This window comes from Rana temporaria, chromosome 13 (assembly GCF_905171775.1).
Source record: "Rana temporaria chromosome 13, aRanTem1.1, whole genome shotgun sequence".
Classification (NCBI taxonomy): Eukaryota; Metazoa; Chordata; class Amphibia; order Anura; family Ranidae; genus Rana; species Rana temporaria.
The window spans coordinates 30,632,168-30,649,576 of record NC_053501.1 but is presented as its reverse complement, the minus strand read 5'-3'; the positions used below and the strand labels follow the sequence as shown (position 1 = coordinate 30,649,576).

The 17,409-nt window shown below is 43.5% G+C and overlaps 1 protein-coding gene across 2 annotated transcripts in view; it reads left to right on the top strand.

Moving 5' to 3' along the window:
* Positions 1-16,628, top strand: part of JAG2 (jagged canonical Notch ligand 2) — a 113,586-nt gene extending 96,958 nt beyond the window's left edge. For both annotated transcript variants that reach the window (XM_040332299.1, XM_040332300.1), the window contains 7 exons: positions 4,201-4,286; positions 6,645-6,758; positions 6,880-6,995; positions 9,410-9,652; positions 11,416-11,547; positions 13,776-13,932; positions 15,326-16,628. In XM_040332299.1, coding sequence (XP_040188233.1) covers positions 4,201-4,286; positions 6,645-6,758; positions 6,880-6,995; positions 9,410-9,652; positions 11,416-11,547; positions 13,776-13,932; positions 15,326-15,768 — 1,291 coding nt within the window. In that variant the 3' untranslated portion in view covers positions 15,769-16,628. The remainder of the gene's footprint in view (positions 1-4,200; positions 4,287-6,644; positions 6,759-6,879; positions 6,996-9,409; positions 9,653-11,415; positions 11,548-13,775; positions 13,933-15,325) is intronic.
* The last annotated feature ends 781 nt before the right edge of the window (positions 16,629-17,409 follow it).

The window sequence follows — 17,409 nt, the reverse complement described above, 5'->3', positions numbered from 1 at the left end:
ATTAATGGTCAGACCTGAAAAGCGGCCAAACCCCTGTATAACAGCCATGACCCCCGGCAGCGCCAGGGTGGGGTCCCCCAAGAAAAGCAGCATGTCGTCAGCGTATAGCATTATCTTCTCATGGAGGTCACCATACCTGAAGCCCTCAACTCGGTCATTCGTCCGTATCAGGGCCGCCAGAGGCTCTATAGCGATCGCAAAGAGCAGGGGGGACAGAGGACAGCCCTGCCTAGTCCCCCTGCCCAATGCAAACGCCGGCGACATCTTATTCGCCATCCTAATGGACGCCTGCGGGGATGCATACAATAGCCTGGTCCATGCTACAAAGCGTTCTCCAAAACCGAACTTTCCCAACACTGCCCACAGGTATCTCCAGCTGACGCTGTCAAACGCCTTATTGGCATCCAGCGACAGCAGGGCCCTCCGCCCTCCGTTGTCCGCCTGCACTTGCATGTTCAGGTATAGCCTACGCAAGTTAGTTGCTGTGGACTTTTGTGGCATGAAGCCCGCCTGGTCCTGGTGAATAATTGTGGACACTATCCCATTGACCCGCATCGCCAAAACCTTAGCTAGGATCTTTACGTCGCTAGGTAGCAACGAAATTGGCCTATAAGAGCCCGGGTCCACTGGATCCTTCCCTGGCTTCAACAACAAAATCACATTAGCCTTGTTCATGGAGTCAGGGAGTACCCCCCTCTCCATCGAAGCATTCAGAGTCTTCAATAGTTCAGGAAGTAGTAGCTCCCCATACTGGGTGAACACCTCCATGGGCAACCCATCCTCGCCCGGGGCTTTACACGTAGGAAAGGAACAGGCCGCAGCCTGAAGTTCTTCCAGAGTTATAGGTGCATCTAATTGTTTGCGGGCCCCTACAGACAGTGATGGCAAATTAATTTGGGACATATATGTGACTAACTCCTCATCTGTGTAGTCCTCCCTTGACCCATAGAGATCCTCATAGAAAGTGGCCAGCTCGGATACAATAGCATCAGGGGAATTAACCAGCCTACCACCAGCCGCCCGAATCGCACCAATAGCTGGCGACTGCTGCTGAGAGCGTGCAATTCTGGCAAGCAAGCGGCCCGTCTTCTCCCCCTCCTCAAAAAATGCTAGTTTAGTAAAGAACCTTTTCCGCTCCGCCGTGGAGGATCTCAGACGGTCCAGGGAGTCCTGGGCCGACATCCATGCCTCCCGTGCAGAATCAGACGGATCAGTCACATATGCCAATTCAAGCTGTTTTACCTGGTCACCCACCTGTTCCTGCAAGGCCGAAGAATTGTGCTTAATGATTTGTACCTCGTGAATGAACACCCCCCTAGTGAATGCTTTAAAGGTCTCCCATGTCTGAAGGCTATCACTACTGTTGGCGTGTGATCTAAAGAATTCCCGTATCTGAGAAACGACCCTGTCTGGTGATGTAAATAGTTTAAGCCAGAAAGCATTCAGCTTCCATGGAGCTCTAGGCAGGGAACTGGGGGGCTGTGCAACCAGCCAAAGCGCCAATGGGGAGTGGTCCGATACCCCTCTAGGATAGTACTCTACCCCGGATATATTTCCCACTAGATTCGGGGTACCCACACAGAGGTCTATTCGGGACAATGACCCATGGGTCTTGGAGAAGCATGAGAACTGCCTGCCGTGGGGATTGCGGCTCCGCCAAATATCGGTCCACCCCACCTCAAGCAGTAGCCTGCTGAGAGCCGTGCCCCGGCCCCCCCTAGGGGGAGACACCGGGGGGTGCCTATCAAGCTTGGGATCTAAATAGCAGTTAAAATCACCCATTATCAATACTGGAATGTCCGGCTTGTTGGCCAGATAGGATAGCAGCACCTGCAGCACCTCCCGAGAAAACGGGGGGGGAATATAAACAAAAGCCAAAATAAGTGTCATTGTGTACAGTTTACAATAAAGAAATACGAATCTACCCGACACATCTATTAGGGAGTCTAACTCCTGATAGGCCAATGCCTTGTGTATCAATACACTCACTCCACGCGAAAACGCAGAGTAGGTGGAGTGATATGCTTTCCCTACCCAGGCATACTGTAAGAACCCCACCGTGTCCTTCTGCAAGTGTGTTTCCTGCAGGCCTATGATGGCCGGGTGGAATTTCTTCAGACAGGCAGAAATCATCGTCCTTTTCAACGGATCATTTACCCCCCGAACATTCCAAGTCACTAAAGGTGTATCCGACATTGCCCACAATTAGTCAGTAAAACAGAGAGGTAGGTGAAACTCACATATCCAGTGGCCAGTCCCGAGTATGTATGTTGATTGGTTCGTGGGCAGAGCAGGACAATCCTCAGCCGTATCTGGCCCTGCAGTTCCATAGTAGGAATAACACTTGTGCAATGGAGTGAGGTTAAAAGTGAAGAAGAAAAAATAGTAGCGTTAGGTGAGCCAAAAAACAAAAAATATAGACACCTCCTCAAACATACCCGACAGGGGTACTCATTAGAACCTAGAGGGGTGTGTGGGTAAACCCCCTCTGCGCCAACAGGGCGCCAGCAGTGGAGCCAGGCCCCCACATACGCCCGGCCCCATGCAAACACTGTGCAGCTTTGCCTCTCACCCTCTCCCAGGGGCTTGAAAAAATTTAACAAAAAACAAAAAATATGAAAGGGAAGGGGGGAAGCAAAAAAGTTTTTCGCCGAAAAACAAGGGCCAAACACTTGTAGTAGGGATTTCACTCGCCTTGAATATGGATCTGGAACCGGCCCTCAACTGGCCAAATGAACACTTTTTTGGGAAAGCTTACGCCCTCCAGGCCTGGTGCGGACATCATAAGCATTATCAACCTTCTCCCCCGTCACGGCCTCTTCTACGTAGATCCTGTTCGTTGTGATCCAGCCATCCGGCTGCATCCTGAGCAGATTCAAAAAAGTGGTTCTGGTCTCTTGCCGTTACGCGAAGTTTAGCAGGAAACAGCATAGCGTACGGGAGCTGCAGCTTTTGCAGGCGTTTCTTGACCTCGGCAAATCTCGAGCGTCGGCGTTGTACTTCTGCCGAGAAGTCCGGGTAGAAAGAGATTCTCGTGCCATTGTGCAGCACCTTGCCTTTTTCCCTCGCTAGTCTCAGCACCACCTCACGGTCCCTGTAGTTTAGGAGTCTTGCCAGCATTGCTCTGGGTGGGTTGCCAGGGGGTAGAGGGCGCGGGGGCACCCTGTGAGCTCTTTCAATGGCGTATAGGGGGGAGAACGCGTCTTTACCGAACACCTCCTGCAGCCAGTTCTCGACAAATATTGTAGGGTCTCTGCCCTCAATTTTCTCTGGGAGCCCCACAATACGCACATTATTGCGCCTTAGGCGGTTCTCAATTTCATCAGTCTTGTCATAGGCCTGTCTGGCCTGCTGGGCCGCACCGCGCGCATCCCTAGTAATATGGGGCAGCTGATCTTCCATATCACTCACTCTTCCCTCCACAGCCGTGGTACGCTCCCTGATCTTTTGTATATCTTGACGGAGGAGAGACACCTTTTCTTCCAGCCCTCCAAAACGGTCTTTCAAAGCATTTACAGAGGCAGTACACTTGTGAACAGCATACAATATTTCACTTAGAGTGGGCTGGGGGCTGTCTTCTGACTGTATCCCCTGCAGAGCTAGCATGGGATCAGGGACTGACTCCATCGGCTCACAGTCATCCATCCCCCCTGCAGTGTCATTCTCTGGCAGCTCCACTTGTGCTGAGCGCTGCTGGTTCCCAGCCTGTGTGTGGTCACTAGGGCCTGCAAGCTTCTGGGTGTAATAAAGCATGTCTCTGGCCTGTTCTTTTGCTTTAGGGGGCTTGGTGGACTTACCCCCCTGCTCCGATTTCTTATCCTGGCCCCGTGGTGTTTTCTGAGGCTGGAGCATCCAGGCGCCATCTTGCGAATCCTGGGAGGCCGAGACCGCGGCGTCTCCGCGGTTTCCTCTGGTCATCATGCCGGGATTCTCAGTTCCCTTGGTTCCTGAGGCACCCCGGGTACGGTCCGCACCTTTTAGCGGCGATTTCGGGCGTTTAGTGTGGCGAGGGAAGGATCGAATCCAGGATCAGCGGCGGGAGCTCCGTGCAGCACGTCTGCTCACATGCCTCGTCAGGCCACGCCCCGATTTAAAACATTATTAAAGGGTAAATTGTAATTGGTAGTCTATATGTTGCTACCTGTATACATTTTTATTATATAGTTAAATATAAAGTGCATATTTTGTCTCTCTTCACAGCTATAATGGTGGAATTTGTGTTGATGGTGTCAACTGGTTTCGCTGCGAATGCGCCCCTGGTTTTGCAGGACCTGATTGCAGGATTAGTAAGTTTATTTATTTTTTCTGCGTTGAGCAATGTTCTTTTATGGAATCTTGAGGATTAGTGTTAAATCGATACCGGTATCTGTGCCGATACTAAGCATTTGCATTAATACTTGTACTCATGCAAATGCTCTGATACTCAAACCAATACCTTCAAGCAGGCCAGGACTGGCCATAGGATGGATGGAGGAGCAGGGTTGGCAGTGGGGATAGTGCATTGGATGGAGGTGTGGGTCGGGAATAGTGATGCCAACTCCTGGTCAGTACGGTGGAACCCTGTGATCGGTGCTCTGCTTGGCTGTCGGTGACTGACGTGAATCAGCAGATCTGAAGTGAATGGGAGTGGGGGGGCTGGCTGTGTCTGTCCTCAAGTCCCTTCCTTGTGTCCTCGTCCCAGAGTCCCTCTCTGTCGGGGTTGTCTAGCTCCCCAGCCAAGCAGAGGTCCTTCAGGAATGATCGTGCTCCACTGCTACCCAAATTGTGAGTCTAAACTACCCCTAGTCTAATCACTACAGAGAGCTCTGATCCAGGTTCTCTCTGACCATTCCAGGCTGTCCAGAGTTTCCTCCAACACTGTCCTCTTTCTGCTCCTCTCATCTACCCTTCACTCCTCACTGCATGTTAATCTATGTAATAATGTTTCATTGGTCTAAAAAAGAAACTGTCACATGACCCTAAAAATGGCTATCAGCAATTATTTCAGAAAAACTATCGGTGCTCGTACACTTTAACTAGTATCAGTGGATCCATAATGAGGATATTCGTTTTTTTTTTTTTTTAACTTGTTGACTTTAGATAATGGTAGCTGTATTTTTAAACATCTTTCTAGTTCCATGATATTCATAAGTTATTGTGGCATTTTATCCATGGTTTGTACGCAATTTGTTGAACCAGTGCCATTAAAGGGGCTGTAAAGGTAAATGTTTTTGTTCCCTCCCTAAATAGCTTCCTTTACCTTAGTGCAGTCCTCCTTCACTTGCCTCATCCTTCCATTTTGCTTTTAAATGTCCTTATTTCTTCTTGAGATTCCTCACTTCCTGTTCTTCTGTCTGTAACTACACACAGTAATGCAAGGCTTTCTCCCTGGTGTGGAGAAAGCTTCTTGAGGGGGCGAGCAGGCAAGTCGGGACGCTCTCTACTTTGCAGATAGAGAAAGGAGCTGTATGTTAGTGGGCGTCCTGACACTCCTGCTCGCCCCCTCAAGAGGCTTTCTCCACACCAGGGAGAAAGTCTCGCATTACTGTGTGGAGTTACAGACAGAAGAACAGGAAGTGAGGATTTTTTAGAAGAAATAAGGACATTTAAAAGCAAAATTGATGGATGAGGTAAAAGAAGGACGACTGCACTAAGGTAAAGGAAGCTATTTAGGGGGAACATTTTTTACCTTAATAACCCCTTTAAGGCAGCAATTCACAGCAGCTTATTTGACGGTACATTATATGCCATGGTATTTGTCTCATGATATCGGCTGACAGAATCAGAATCTGCTACTGATTTGCCAGCTCTGGCCAGGGATAAGTCCCATAAACCTGTTGAGTTGACCACACCTTTACATTGTTTCATGAGACTGGCTGCTGTAGGAACCCAGAGCAGAGTTTTCACAATGTCAGGATTTCCAGACTTCTTAGAACTCCAATTTGAAGAAAGGAGAGCAGGGAAATTATTACCTAACCTTACCTAAGCCCAATCTCGATCCAGCGATGTGCAGGAGCCATTGGCTCCTGCTGCTGCCCATCGCAGCCAGCGAGGTGGGAGCAAGAGGCATGGGGCTGAGCAGCACTATCTGTGTCTTATGGACACAGAGCTGGCTCAGGAGCAAGCCTGCATGAGTGCCCCCACAGCAAGTGGCTTGCTATGGGGGCACTTGGCAAGAGGGGGGTGCTCAGAGCACTGGCGGGGCACCCAAGTAGAGGAGGATCTCTGGGCTGCTCTGTGCAAAACCATTGCACAGAGCAGGTAAGTGTTACCTTTTTATTAAAAAAAAAGTTTGTTTACAATCGCTTTAAGCAACAGACTGCCCTATTGGTGTAATCTGTAGGTTTACTTTGGAATACTTTTTTTTATTTATTTTTTTAAGTTGTAGTCATGTCCCTTATGTTGTTTTTTGTTTGTTTTTTGTACACTGTGCTTATTTAGAGGTAAAATTATGTACATCTTGTGTACTTTTATGGACAAATGGCAGAGCAGATCAAATGGATCAATCTAAGCAGCTGTGTGGCATTTGAAACAGGCCATTGCCGCGTATCGCACACTTTGTACTATAAATGAAGCGGACACTGCCATGTTTGATCACAGTGTATTGTGTTGACAACAGAGCTCTGCCAAGCACGGTTCACATAATTTTTTTTTATCTATTGTAGACATCGATGAATGCCAGTCTTCCCCTTGTGGCTACGGTGCCACTTGTATAGATGAAATAAACGGTTACAAGTGCACCTGCCCTTCTGGACGAGCTGGGCTACGCTGCCAGGAAGGTAATTGGCTTGCCATATCCAGCTTAAGTGCTGGAGACTTCTGTAAGCATTTATATGGACAGTTTGGCAGCAGATCTGAACCGTCCTGTTGTCTGACGTGTTTTTCATGCTGCCTTTTTAGTGATTGTCTCTGGAAGATCTTGTTGGCTGAAGGGAACACAGTACCCACACGGAAGCAAATGGGATGAGGAATGCAATGTCTGTCACTGTCTGGATGGGGTGATAGAGTGTACCAAGGTACGGGACGTTTAAACTGTTTTAATCAATCAAACTTTTTGTTTTTTTTGTTTCCAATACATTTAAGTAATACCTTCAGTTATAACTTACAGCTGCTATTGTGGTTATGTTGGCTCCCAACTGAACGGTCAAACTATCAAATGACTGGGGTGATAATTGATCACACTTTCAGCACCATGGCAACTATAGATCAAAGGTCAAGGTGGCAGTTTTCTTTGCTGTAAAGGATAGGCCAGTTTAGTTCAACTTTTAAAACAAAACTAATGGCCCTGCCTAACTTGCAGTGCTCTACAAAACTTGGTATTTTACTTTAATGTGCATCTCTATTTTTGCAACCAAATTGGTATAACAATTTTTATATTTGTTTCATTTTTTCCATTATGTTGTCATGAAAAAAAAATTGCTGGTTACCCATCTACTAAAAAAAAAAATCCCACCAAGCCCTCCCTGCTTTATAAAGTGTGGGAGCGGGCTGTGGAGTTGAGCTTGAATGGATTGTAAACATCAGTTTTCAAGTTGAACCTATAGGTAAGCCTATAAGGCTTGCCTTTTAGGTACAATAAATTATCTCCTAAACGTGCGCTATTTAGGAGATATTTACTTTGTATTGTGCCAGTGATGTCATTGGCACATGTGCTGTGAAGAAACTGCCCTCTGTGTTTCTAAACCAGCGGCCGCCCCTGGGCGTGACTTGCGACTCCCGCACGCATGCATGGGAACAACGTCACACAACCCCGGCCAGTCAGAGCCTGAGTCCGCGGCCCCGAAAGGACGAGGGGCCAACGTGGATTCGGCCTCCAGCGGGGACAGCACAGGCTTCCTTTACAGGTAACTGTCACATAATGTGTTGGTATGCGATGCATACTAGCACATTGTGCTTTTACTTTGCAGGAACATAAAAGTAAAAACCCATCGGGGTTTACTTCCTATTTAACTTATTTAACCCTGTTTGTACTGTGCTGTACTTCATTATCGGTTTTGAAGGCTCTTTTTAAAGAACAAAAAACAAACCTGTTATACATGTGGTTTTGCACAGAGCAGCCCCAATCCTTCTCTTTTCAGGTCCCTCACCAGTGCTCTTGGCTCCTCTCTCTGGCCGAGTGCCCCATGACCACGCAGCTTGCAATTGGGGCACCCAAACAGGCTTGAGCTGCGGCTCTGCGTGTCCATTCAGACACAGAGCAGTGGCTCGCCCCTGCAAGCTGCTCGGCCAATGAGGGGGGAGAGTCCCTGGAGAGCTGAGGCTCTCGTGCATATTACTGGAGTAAGGTCGGGTTCAGGTATGTATTGGGGGGGGGGGGGGGGGGGCTAGAAATGAGTGGCTGCTGCACAGGGGGACATTTTACCTTAATGCATAGAATCACTCCCACTAGAGACACTCCAGCTCTAAGGGACACATAGAGCAGCTATGTTTGCCCCTTTCCTCTGCCACCCTTTCACAGAAGCCTTTGCATTTTGTGAATGAGTTCACATAATATAAAGGCTACTGTGATTGGGCATGGGGCAGGCATGGCAGTTACAGCGACTCTGCTTTTGTAGCAGCGGAGACCTCAGCAAGACGCATCTCCAGTTATTTTCCTGGAGCACAATAAACTTGTCCAATATAAATAGAGATAAGTCTAGGAGGCTGCAGGCATCTCATTGGGCTTAACTCATGATTTGCCTACAGTTTTTAAAAAGTCGCTGAATTGCTGGCGTTCAGCTTTAACCTAGATTTTGAACACTTTACTAACAAAGGGCTCTGGCCTCTCCTGCATCTGTTAGAGAGCGAGTGCATGGAGTCCTCAGTCTGTGCGGGAACAGACTCTGAGATTGCCCCAAATCTGCTGCGGGGCCTTCTCTTTAGAACCGTTTAAAGGGTGTAATATATATCTATCTCGGTATGCTGTGTGAATGGAAACGCAAAACGAACTTTTGCACTTGAAATTTTGTCTCAGAACGTCAGACTGCTCTGCACTGAAATTGAAAGCAGGCAAAGTCAAGATTTTGTTGATTTAATTTGCCAACACAGTTACAACCTTAGCACTGGACTTCTCGTATTTTCCTCCATTTTGATATATTAAGTGCACCCTTTTTGGCCTGTGCTGTGATCTCAAGGAGTCTTCCAAGTTGTTTTCTTTGACTAAAGAACAAGTCTCTCCTATATTGGCAGGTAGATTTCTGTACTTGCAGGACCTTCAAAGAGATAAACATGAAAGAATGTGCATGTGCTGCATTTTTGTTTTATTTTGCAGTGATTACACTTTAAGACTGAATATTAAGATTCCTCTGAAAACTCGCGGCTATTGGGTTTCCTAAGTTGCATGATGTAACACGCCAAAACTTGCTTTGTAATACAATTTCACAGTGAGAATACAGTTATATGTATATTCAATGTATATAAAAAGTTAATGTGCAATATTTTGTCCCTTCAGACTTGGTGTGGCCGTAAGCCCTGTTTGCTGGAAAAAAGTCACGATAAGAACCAGTGTCCCCAGGATCAGGAATGTGAACCAAAGTTCTCCTCAGCAAAATGCTTCCAACCACCATGCAAAGAATGGGGGGAATGCAGCGCCCCCGACAGACCACACATCGTCAAGTGCTTGCCCAACACTGGCTACCTGGACAATAACTGTGCCCGGATAACCTTAATCTTCAGTAATGAGAAAATTCCACAGGTGAAAATATATCCCTCTTTACATTTTTTTTTAAAGTTTGTTAACCTCATGGTTTGTTAAAATCCTGACCTTGGGTTAATTTAATAGTGCAGTGCTGCAGCAAAGTTCTATCTGCTAGTCGTATCCTGAATGGTCAACATGGCCCTTAATCTGCTAAAGAGTACATTCTGCTTTGTCACCATATCTATAGTTACCAGTTACACTTTAACTCTGTAACCTAGAGAGATTAATATAAAATAAATGCTAATGTTTAGTGTGGTTAATTGGACACAGGCCATTGCAAAGACCCATGATCTTAAAGTGGTTGTATAGGGTCGATTTTTTTTTTTTTTACCTTCATGCATACCATGTATGAAGCTAAAAACCACCTGTGTGGAACCAGCCCCCCCCCCCCCCCTATTACTTACCTGACCCCCATCTTGATCCAGCAATGAGACAGCAGCAGGAGCCAAGGGCCTACTGTCGATCACAGCCAGTGAACCAATGAGGAGAGTGTGGCTGTGGGGCCGTGCCTTGCTCCGTGTGTGAATAGACAAACACAGCAACAGCTTGGGAGGCACTTGGCAGGAGGGAGGGTCCTGGACCTACCGGCAGGGGACCAGAAAAGAGTATTGGGCTGCTCTGTGCAAAACTACTGCACAGAGCAGATAACTTTTTTTTTTTTTTTATCTGCATTTTATTGCAGCAAGTGGGTATACTAGGGTCATGGGTGCAGTTTTTCATCTGGCGATTAGCTTTCCTCTAAAATTTTCTCTGCCTGATCACTTTTACAGTGCTGTGGGAAAATTGGTTTCCCTAAACCGTTTATCAAAAACTCAAATATTGGAGTGCAAGTCACATTACAGATCTGGATGCATCAGTTGCATTACAAAGTACACAAAACAATTACTTGCATTAAACCTTGCACACTATGTGATTGCATGACCATATAATTGCCCTTGAACCAGTAGGAAAGTAGTCTAGCAATGTGGAGGATCTGGTTAGTTACCCCAACATTTCATATTCCTGATATGTGCCTGCTGTACCATGTACTTGTATGAGAAACTGTCCTGTTCCTTATTTTGCTTTCTTTGTTTGAAATCCTTGGTGTTCCTGCCAGTCCCTCTGCTTTTCCATCAATAACAGAGCACACCATAGTCCGTTCTCTATCTATGCTGGGAACTCTTCCTGCTCTCCAATGATCAGACTTGTCCTGACCCCCCCACTCACAACATTTCACTAGGAAGCGCAGTGTGCTGTTGCTTCTCCTCCCCCCAGCTCTTATGTAGCTTAGAAAAGAGGGAATGTGATCACTTGTATAAAAAAGGAGATTTTTTTTAAATATCCTATACACAAATGTTTTGCCTTTTCCGTTTTAAACTGGGTTGTTTTACATTGTTTACAACCACTTAAGTTTTCTCTCATGTGTTCCCTACACCTAAACTAGCAATTAGCCCCTACATTGAAGGCACAGCCCCACTGCAAGGGGCAATTTTAAATGTTTTCTGGAGCTAAGCTTTTAACTGTAGCAGAGCAAAATCAGGTCACATGCCATGCCAGACATGACTGTCCTGTGGCAGCTTTGCTTAAACTGGGAAGACAAAAATACTATTCCTTTGGCCGGTATAAAAAAAAGTCTGTATATGTATTCCGTCACTTTATTAATCTTTTTGCTTAGAAATTAGCTTTAATATGAGCTGACGTACAGGATAGAGAAAATCTTGATAAGATGGAAGATGATTGTTGGTGTAAAAATGTGTTAATGACTTCTTATATTTTTCAAGGGAACCACAGTGGAAAACATTTGCTCAGAGATCCGATATTTGCCATCCATTAGGACGGTATCCAAAGACCAACAACTTGTACTCTTATGTGACTTCTCTTATTCAACGGAAAAAGCAGTAGAAGTTGCAGTAGTAAGTATACTTTTATTCAGTAAAAAGGTGACTGTGCCATTTTGACGTTGAAGGATGTTACGGATTCTATTTTGGCGAATGTATGTAAGCGTTTAGACCCCTTTCGCACTAGGGCGATGTGCTGGCAGTATGTTAAAATTCTGCAAGCAGCATCTTTGGGGTGGTGGAGGAGCGAGGTATACACCACTACTGCCCATTGAAAGGAATGGAAGCATGTAGCCCTTTGGCTGCTAGCGGTGGTTAAAAGTGCCTCGCTAGCGGTCAAATAGCGCCACTAAAATTATGGTAAAGCGCTGCTAGAACTAGCAGCGTTTTTCTTGTCAACGCCCACCCCAGTGTGAAAGCAGCCTTAATGTTCGTTAGCCAGGCGTTAAATTTAACCCCTGCCCAGACCTTGCAACTAAAGTATTTACCGGTACATATTCTAAACCAACAGTAAAAGCACTTTAACCACTTCATTACAGGGCACTTTCACCCCCTTGCTGCCCAAGCCTATTTCAACTTTCAGTGCTGGCTCACTTTGAATGACAATTGCACGGTCATGCAACACTGTACCCAAATTAATTATTTACCATTTTCTTCACACAGATGGCTTTCTTTTGGTGGTATTTAATCCCCGCCTTTGGTCTTTTTATAGCAAAAAAAAAAAAAAAGAAAGTTTATTTTCTGACAGCAAATTTTTTCAATCGTCATTTTTCTCCTACAGACTTGGGGGTGGGGGGGCACACCCTAAAAATGCGTTTACATTTAAGATGGTGCTACGATAAGGCTGCAAACTGAACAAAATAGATTACAGTGCACACATACAGAAATTGCATTTAAATCCTGCAAGGCTATTTAAAACATCTGAACATATTAAACAATGGGGATTTGGTTACACCATATGGCCATATAGTGCTAAACCTACTACTGCGTCAAAGTACCCCATTATCAGTGGGTCCTACACTATTCATAGAATAAAAGGTCTTGCATCTCAACCATGGGAGACAAAAGCCCATTTATGGGAGATCTAGAAGTGCACCTCCTATAACACGGGTGGACACCCATTCATTACCTTTTATTAGTGTCCACCTGTGTTATAGGAGGAGTCCTTATAGATCTCCCATGGTTAAGATGCAGGACCTTTCATTCTATGAATAGTGTAGGACCCACTGATAATGGGGTACTTTGACACAGTAGTGCGCTTAGCACTATATGGCCAAATGGTGTAACCAAATCGCCATCTTTTTATATGTTCAGGTGTTTTAAATGGCCTTGCAGGATTTAAATGTCATTTTTGAATGTGTGTGCTGTAATCTATTTTGTTTTGTGGCATCACTGATGGGCACAGTTGGGGCTGCATTGTAATCATGCCATTGATGATTTGTGCCCTGATTAGCTTTACACATTTTTCTTGTGAGGTGATGCTGCTTATCAGCTCTCCTCACACTCTGTGAGAGGAAAAGTCAATAAACTGCACTTGTTTACATGTGATCGCCTGTAATTGGACACAGCCGATCACATGGGTATTGAGTGAAGGCTCTTCGCTGAGATCGGGGTCACGCTGCATCGTAGGAACACGGAGTGCCCGGGGCGCACGATCGTGGCTAAACTGGGCAATGTCATGACGTCCCAGAATGAGAGCCGCACCCATTTGCCATTTGAGGATGGGCAGGATGTGGTTAAAGCAAACTCCCCAGTAGTCACAAGCATTGTGAGGGAACTTGTCTTCAATATTTACCACAGAAGCGCTACAATCTCAGCTTCTTTCTATGAAGTGCAATATTTTGGCAGCCTGCTTACCTTCTGTTCCAAACAACCAGCAGAAACTTCTAAGCATTTAGAAACTGATGGAATCTGCACTTTAGAGTTGTGATCTTTGGGTATCTTGAGAACAAATTACTGCACACTACAAGCAGCTAGAGAGGTTGGGCTTGATTTCAAACTTGTACTGCTTGTTAAGGATATGTAGATCATTTCCATGTTCTAGCTGCAGGTCCACTTTAAGTGCAGACTGGAGTAATCCATGGCAGTCAACTGAAATTCTCTACAAAAGGCACAATTTTTCTATAGGTACTGCACTTTTAACATCGGGTTTCTTTAATTTAAAAAGGCCAACATAGATGCATAATTGTGTATGTAGTGAAAATGGATTAAAAATGTATGGGCATGCAGAAGATTCTATATCAAAATTTCTATAACCGAGTTGTTCTATGTGTGTTATATCAAGGTGTGTGTTTTCCTTGCAGGCATTTGTCTCACAAACTGATAGTCCAGACAAGAGCCTCATTCAAGATGCTGCCAATTCAGTAGTCAATGCCATCACCAAAAGGCAAAACAGTACGGTCATGCAGGCCATCATGGAAGTTAAAGTTGAAACGGTTGTGGTGGATGGCTCAAGTTCGGGTAGGTAACATTTATTTGTTTATGGGAGTAGATATCCGCATAATGGACATTTTCTTGGACTGACGATTTTGCTGATGTTGGCAATCCAGTCCATGGCAGCTAAAGCATTATTTAAAGTGATGTAGAGATATGTATGGCAAGATTCTTTAGACTGAATAAGCATGCAGCGATCACCCAAATATTCAGATTTATGGTTTATCCCTAAAGCAGAAGTAAACCAATTGATTTAATAGTTTTAAAAAAACTGTTGCATTCCCGGCATGCCGGAAATTCTGTCACATTGACTCAACCAAACTGTCAAACCCTCCAATGGCTGGTGTCATAACTGATCACATGTGCAGCATCATGGCAATTGAAGATTAAACCGAGGCCAAGATGGCGGCTTCCTTGGCTGAGAACAATAGAAGGGATTACTTCCACTTTGGTTGCCCAGAAAATCTGTCAAACTGCTGGTGCCTAGAGACCATGGCCATTTTAGTTCATATAGATCTGGTAATAACCATGTCCATAGATAATATTGCACTTTAATAGAATGATGGCCAGGAGTCAAAGAAAAAATAACGTCTGCTTTGTTTACAGAAACTTTCCAACAGCCCACAACGTTTTTTGGGAACTGGTACTCTTCTAATTTTTTTATTTTATTTTTAAGACAAACAAAATTCAACCAATTTGTGATGTGCTAAGGAAATAGAAAATTGTTAATAAGATGTTTTTCCTTAACATGAACTCTGTGCCTTCTATCCCAAAACTGGTATTTCAGCATCTAGTAAAGACAAGGGAATTGAGGTGCTCTTGGGTGCCCAAAAAGCTTTAAGGATTCCAGGTGATGGGACATCTGAAGTCCCTTTTTTTTTTTATGAGTAAAAGTATGTGGGCATGGCAGATGCACAAAGCCAGGTCCATAAAGACCTGTCTTGACCAGATCAGTGTAGCGCAACTCTAGTAGCACAGAGAATGCACTTCAACCCTATTTGAACACCTTTGTTATGAACCGGATGCAAGCCAGGTCTTTTCTTCTAATATCAGTACCTGGCCTCACAAATGCTGTTAACAGAATGGGCACTAATCCGACAGACACTCTCCAGAATCTTGTGGAAAGTGGGGGCCCACTTGAGGTTGATGCTCCTCATGGTGCTGGAGGGAGATGTCCAAAGAAAGCCCATGTAGGAGTGCTGGTTAGGTGTCCACAAACATTTGGCCATATCATGAATGTAACTTTAGGGAAAAGAGGCTCAAATCACCTTTTTGTTTGGTTTACATATTAACTTTTGGAATTTGGACCCCATATGTGTTGGGCATGCCAATTCACTGAATCTCTGCTCTGACTGATATAAAACTCTCTAAATTACATATTTCCTAAACTTTTTTTTCTTTTTTTTTTCTTCAATTGTAGATTATCTAGTCCCAGTTCTTTGTGTTGTGTTTGGAATTGTTTGGGTGACGTGCATAATTATTTGCGTCTGGTGGATGAGAAAGCGAAGAAAAGAGCGAGAGAGGAGGCGAGAAAGCCGCGCAGATGAAACAAACAACCAACGTCAACCTTTAAACCCAATATGGAACCCAATTGGGGTGCCTTATAGAGACATTCAATATGAATGCAAAAACCTTCTTTACACCCAAAACAGAACTTCTGCCTCTGATGAGGCGATGAAGGAGGATGTAGTGGATAAAGAGGAGGACACAGGGGAGGATGAGTGCCTCTCACAAAAATACTCAAAAACTTCTATAAGCATAGGAGATGCAGACTGCTCCAAAAATTCCCCTGTAAAACCACATCGGACAGACTATGACAAAAAGGTTAACACCTGTGTTAAAAATGTGAATACGCCCCACTGAAGGAAAAAAGCCGGAGCTGTAGACAAAGGACATTGTGCCTATTCTAGGATAAGACGCGGAGTGACAGAATTCATCTCCAATTATCAAAACTGGTCTTTCCACCACTACCAGGGGTCTTTGGCTTCTTGCCTAGCAATTCCCACCAAAGCCCTCTTTTCATCTGGACGTACAGTTCCGGACTAATATCTGGACTCTGTTAATTACTTTATTATGTAAAAAAAAGTTATTTTTTTCTATTTGTTGCTGTAGTATTTCTACATAAATTATTTGTGACAACTAAAAAGACAAAAAAGAAATGTTCTTTGATAGTTGCTATTTTTATAAGTTTGCTTTAAGTCCTCTTTAAGTCAAGAGGAGACAAAGGTTATCTTTTATTTTGTTTTGTTTTTATCATGTAAAACTGTTATGCAAAAATTGTATACTTGTTTACAAGCTGTGTTTTTTTTTTTTTTTTTAGTTTTTTCATTTTCTTTCTTTTTGCTTATAATTTAAAAACAGCGTCCAAACCCTTTTCAGTTTAAGAGAAAGGAAGTAGTTTTTAATTTAATTTTTTTTTTTTTTTTATATATATATATCTTGAGCTGACTCCAATAAACTGCAGTGTTTCCACTTTGTCCAGACAAAGTGGTGGTAGATGTCTATGCCCTGCTAGCGCTCCACTCTTTGCCTCTAGTATTGGTTTCTGAAGATTTTTGCCTTATGGGTCTTTTTTAACAGGAACAATATTGCAAGTCCAAGACCCCTGAATTGTGGCTTAAGTGTCCTTTTTATTTTTATTTTTTTTATTGTTTTTTTTTTTTATTTTAGGATTGCAGTATTGATGTATGTGACAAGTGCCTTGAGATTAAACTTTTTCTATAGCAACTGTCAAAGACTATTTTCTGCTTTTCGAAAAAAGTATATATATATATATATATATATATATATATATATATATATATATATATATATATATATATATATATATATATATATATATATATATATATATATATATATATATATATATATTATAATTTTTTTTTATATATATATACAGATTCCTAGGGTCCTGTCCATAGAGACGTTTATTTTCTATTGTAAACATATGTTTTGTAAATATGTATATATTAAAGGAATCGCTCTGTATATTTGATTTATTAACAATATTTTGACATTTCTTTGTTCTTTACAATGCCATTCCTTTTTAATTTATGTTACAGAAGGTAGGTTTTATTACTGACGGAGACTTTTTTTTTTTTTTTTATATTTGTTGTCCAGATTCAGAAAGGCAAGTTAATATAATCTGTGTGAGACATTTGGTCAGCTTGTACCTACATTGTGACCTGGCATAGATACGTGTAAATAGAATATAGAAATGTTCACGAGCCCTTGTTCTGGTTTTAAATAGATCTGTTGGCATCAATCAAACATAAAATGTCTGTAATGCCAAACGTCAGTTTGGTTTTTTTTTTTGTTTTTTTTTTCTTTTTCTTGAAAGTTTCATAGAAAGTAGTATTAATGTTCTTTTGTTCGTTAAATCAAAGGCTTGATGAAGGGAACAATTTTTCCTTTTTTTCTTTTTTTCTTTTTTTTCTGCTCCAACTAAGTCAGTGAACTCGAGATTGACTTGCCTCACAAAAAATAGTTTTTGGAATGTAA